At 50.3% G+C, this 3,988-nt stretch overlaps 1 protein-coding gene across 7 annotated transcripts in view; it reads right to left on the minus strand.

Moving 5' to 3' along the window:
- Positions 1-1,829, minus strand: part of klhl11 (kelch-like family member 11) — a 20,849-nt gene extending 19,020 nt beyond the window's left edge. For all 7 annotated transcript variants that reach the window (XR_006309159.1, XR_006309158.1, XR_006309160.1 and 4 more), the window contains exon 1: positions 1,273-1,829. Coding sequence is in view for 4 of the 7 variants with exons in the window: in XM_043674731.1 (XP_043530666.1) it covers positions 1,273-1,664 (392 nt within the window). In the remaining 3 variants the exon portion in view is untranslated. The remainder of the gene's footprint in view (positions 1-1,272) is intronic.
- Positions 1,830-3,988: the final 2,159 nt, after the last annotated feature.

Here is a 3,988-nt window from a genome sequence, read left to right on the forward strand (position 1 = left end):
TTGCCTGTCGTTTGTTTCTTATGTTTTGAAAGAAACTTTTACTATCATTTCTAATATTACTGGCTAGCCTACCTTCATATTTGATCCTCTCCTTCCTTATTTCTCTCTTTGTTATCCTCTGTTTGGTTTTGTAGCCTTCCCAATCTTCTGATTTCCCAGTGCTCTTGGCCACTTTATAGGCTCTCTCTTTTTCTTTGATAGATTTCCTGACTTCCTTTGTCAGCCATGGCTGTCTAGGCCCTCCCCGGATAATCTTTCTCTTCTTGGGGATGAACCTCTGTACAGTGTCCTCAATTTTACCCACAAACTCCCGCCATTTTTGCTTTACTGTCTTCCCTGCTAGGCTCTGCTTCCAGTCGATTTTCGTCAGTTCCTCTCTCATGCCCTCATAGTTACCTTTATTTAACTGTAACACCATTACATCCGATTTTTCCTTCTCTGATTGTGTATTACCCTCCTTAGCCAAAGGGAAGTGGATTCATCACTTCTTCGGCCAGTGGGAGAAAATCAAACCCCACCAACACCATCCCCCAAATGAAACAATCACCATAATGCCTTGGGCCAATGGTAGCAAGGCACCTAACCCCAATGCCAATGGATTGGATCGGTCTTCCCCTGGGCCAATGGGAGTGGATCATTCCACCCTCCCCAATGGGAGTGGATCACTTCCCCCCATCCCGGGTCAACAGAATGGATCGCCACTCTCCTCCCACCCCGGGCCAACGGGGTGGTTCGCCACACTCCCCCAATCGCTCCTCTCCCCTCACCCTGGGCCGAACTGGGGTGTATTGATCCTCTTCCCCCGTCCCACTCCTCTTCCTCACATCGGAGGTAAAATGGGGGCGGATCATTCCTCATTCCCCCACCACAGGCCAAAGGCAGTAGTTCACTCCAACCCAGGCCAATGGAAGTGGATCGTTCCCCCACCAAAAGGATCACATTGTCCCAGCCTAAGGGAGTGGATCACTCCACTGCGCCCCCCCACCCCCGCATGAGAGTGGATCTGTCCTCATGCTCCAGACCAATGGGAGTGGATCAATCCACTCTGAGTGTCAATGGGGTGCATCAGTCCACCCCAAACCCACTGAAGTAGATCGCATCACCCGGGCCAATAGGAATCAATCACTTTGCAATCGCCACACCCTCTCCCCGCCCCTGGCCAATGTGAGTGGATCATTCCGCCCCCCGAACCAATGGGAATTGATCACTCCGCCCCTTGTGGAAGTGGATCACTACGCCTCCGGGCCAATGGGAGTGTAGCTCCGCCCTCACCTGTCGGCCAGCTCCAGGACCTCATGGACAGTGCCGGTGCAGACACGGATGGAGCCCGTGTACATGAACTGGAGGACGGCTTCCACGGTGTCGGGGTCAGGCCCGGGCTCCGTACTCCATTTGCGCATCTCCACCCGCTCGGAGCGGGACTCCTCGAAGTTGCCGCCGAGCAGCGGCTCGAAGTACTCGGTGGCGGCGGCCAGCACCGAGCGGTGGGCGCGGAACTCACGGCCTCCCACTGACAGGGTCAGGTCACAGAACAGGCCGCGCTTCCTCTGCTCGTTCTGGCGCCGCGACAGCTCCAGGCAATGGGTCCTCGATTCGAACACATCGGCCTCGCCATCGCCGTCGTCCCCGCCCTGGCCCGGGTCCGGGTCCGGGGCCGCCGCCATTACGCTGTCCAACCGCCAACGGCCCCCGACTTCCCTCGTTCACGTTATCAGAACCTACGCTCAAACGTCATCACACTTGGTGCACTATACCTCCGCTCGTGACCCACGTCATGGGAGCCTGCGTTCGTACGTCATCATATTTGGCAGCCTGTGCTCCCGCCCAAACAGCACGAGCCTTGCCGCTTCGAAAGCGTCATCAGAAGCTGCGAGCTTTACTCTCCATTTCGGTTGATTCTGCCCACCTCTGTCATGAGCGTCATCAGAACTAGTGCCCATACGTCAGTCATTTATGCGCTCCCCTTCCCCCCCCCCCAGGAGCTCCTCCAACAAATGGGCCTCGAACTGGTTGCAACTTGGAAATAAGGGGGAACATGGCTGAGATTTGTAGTTATGAGCACCAGAAACAGGAGAAACTTGGGAGAGATCAATGAACCAGGGAATAGAGTTAAACTAAAGGAGATGGAGAAGCCCTTCTTCACTCAGGGTAGTGGGAGTCTAGAACCCTAAGGGAGAAACCCTGATAACATTTAAGAAATGTCCACCTGCAAGGCACACAAGGCTATGGGCCATGTGCTGGAAAATAGGATTAGAATAGTTAGGTAAAAACAATGACTGCAGATGCTGGAAACCAGATTCTGGATCAGTGGTGCTGGCAGAGCACAGCAATTCAGGCAGCATCCGAGGAGCTTAGAAATCGACGTTTCGGGCAAAAGCCCTTCATTAGAATAGTTAAGTGGCTAATGTTGACCAGTATAGACTCAATGGGCTGAAAGGCCATCTTCTGCGTAGATGTCTCTGACTAACTTGTTGGTAAGACACTAGTTAGATCTCAGCCAGAATGTTGTGTCCAGTTCTTTAGTAACAATTGGATGGCAGTGGAGCACGTGCAGAAGAGGTTTTCTGCTCAAAAGTTAAAATAGTGCAGATATTAGAAATCTGAAACAAACTCATGGAGCAACACAGTAAACCTGGCAATGTCTGCAGAGATAAGCTGAGCGGACTCATTGCTGCTGCAGCAGAGGCAAGTTTGGGTTCCTGGCAGCGCCTGTTTCCAGTGCAGATTCATGGAAGTGCCTTTGAGTCCAGTATGGGTGTGTGCAGCATTGAAAGCGGCCGCATCATTTGAGATACGCCCAAAGTGGGCTCACGGCAGCGTAGAGTTTGGGCCGGTACGTTACGCAGTAGCACCTGCATTGGCAAAGTCCAGTGAGGATTTGTAATGGTGAATGCATCGTTGGAGGTGAGATGGTGCCTGAGTAGCAACTAGTGATCTAGTGGCAGCACAGCGAGGGGGACTTGTGCCTGGCCACCAGGCCCTTGGCAGAGCACTTGAGGACTGTAAAGCTGTATATTTTATTTCTTTTTTCTGCTTTTATGTTGTATGTTTTGGCTTATTTTTGTCTTAACACGGTGCCAGAAGTGGTGACACTATACAACACTTTTCACTGTATTGTGACAAAAAACACTTGACAATAAATACATTAAATCAGTTAACATTTCAACTCCAAACTTTGAATTTCAACTCCAGTATGACTTATTAGCATGCAGGAGGCCATTTGACCATCATAACTGCACTGGTTCTGTTAGCTAATGCCAATGTGTTTTTTTTGTCCCAAATCCTACCACTATTCAAAAAAAATAGAAAGCCATCTTAAACACCTCAGTTGAAGCTTCCACCATATTTTGGGATGTGATTTTGGACAATGGTTTCAGGGATCAGGCCAAGTAATAACTCAGTACGTAGATTGTCCGATCAGAGGGGAGGCCATATTGGATTTGGTACTCAGTAATGAACCGGGACAAGTGATGGGCTTGTTAGTGGGTGAACATTTTGGTGGTGGTGATCACAATTCTGTGACTTTACCTTGGTTATGGAGAGAAATAGGTGCGTGCAATGGGTAGGTTTTACAATTGGGGGAAGGGTAATTACGATGCTGTAAGACAGGATCTGAGGAGCATAAGTTGGGAGCATAGGCTGTCAGGGAAGGATGTCGTCAGGCAGGAAAGAAATGGTCGTGTGAGGGAACCTTGGTTGACGAGGGAGGTTGAATGTCTTGTAAAGAGGAAGAAGGAGGCTTACATAAAGTTGAGGAAACAGGGTTCAGACAGAGCAGTGGAGAGATACAGGATAACCAGAAGAGACCTGAAGAAAGGGATTAGGAGAGCTAAGAGAGGGCATGAAAAATCTTTGGCAGATAGGATCAAGGATAACCCAAAGGCATTTTATGCGTATGTGAGAAACATGAGAATGACGAGAACGAGGGTAGGTCCGATTAAGGACAATAGTGGGAGACTGTGTATTGAGTCGGAAGAGATAAGTGAGG

This window comes from Chiloscyllium plagiosum, chromosome 33 (genome assembly GCF_004010195.1).
Source record: "Chiloscyllium plagiosum isolate BGI_BamShark_2017 chromosome 33, ASM401019v2, whole genome shotgun sequence".
NCBI lineage: Eukaryota > Metazoa > Chordata > Chondrichthyes > Orectolobiformes > Hemiscylliidae > Chiloscyllium > Chiloscyllium plagiosum.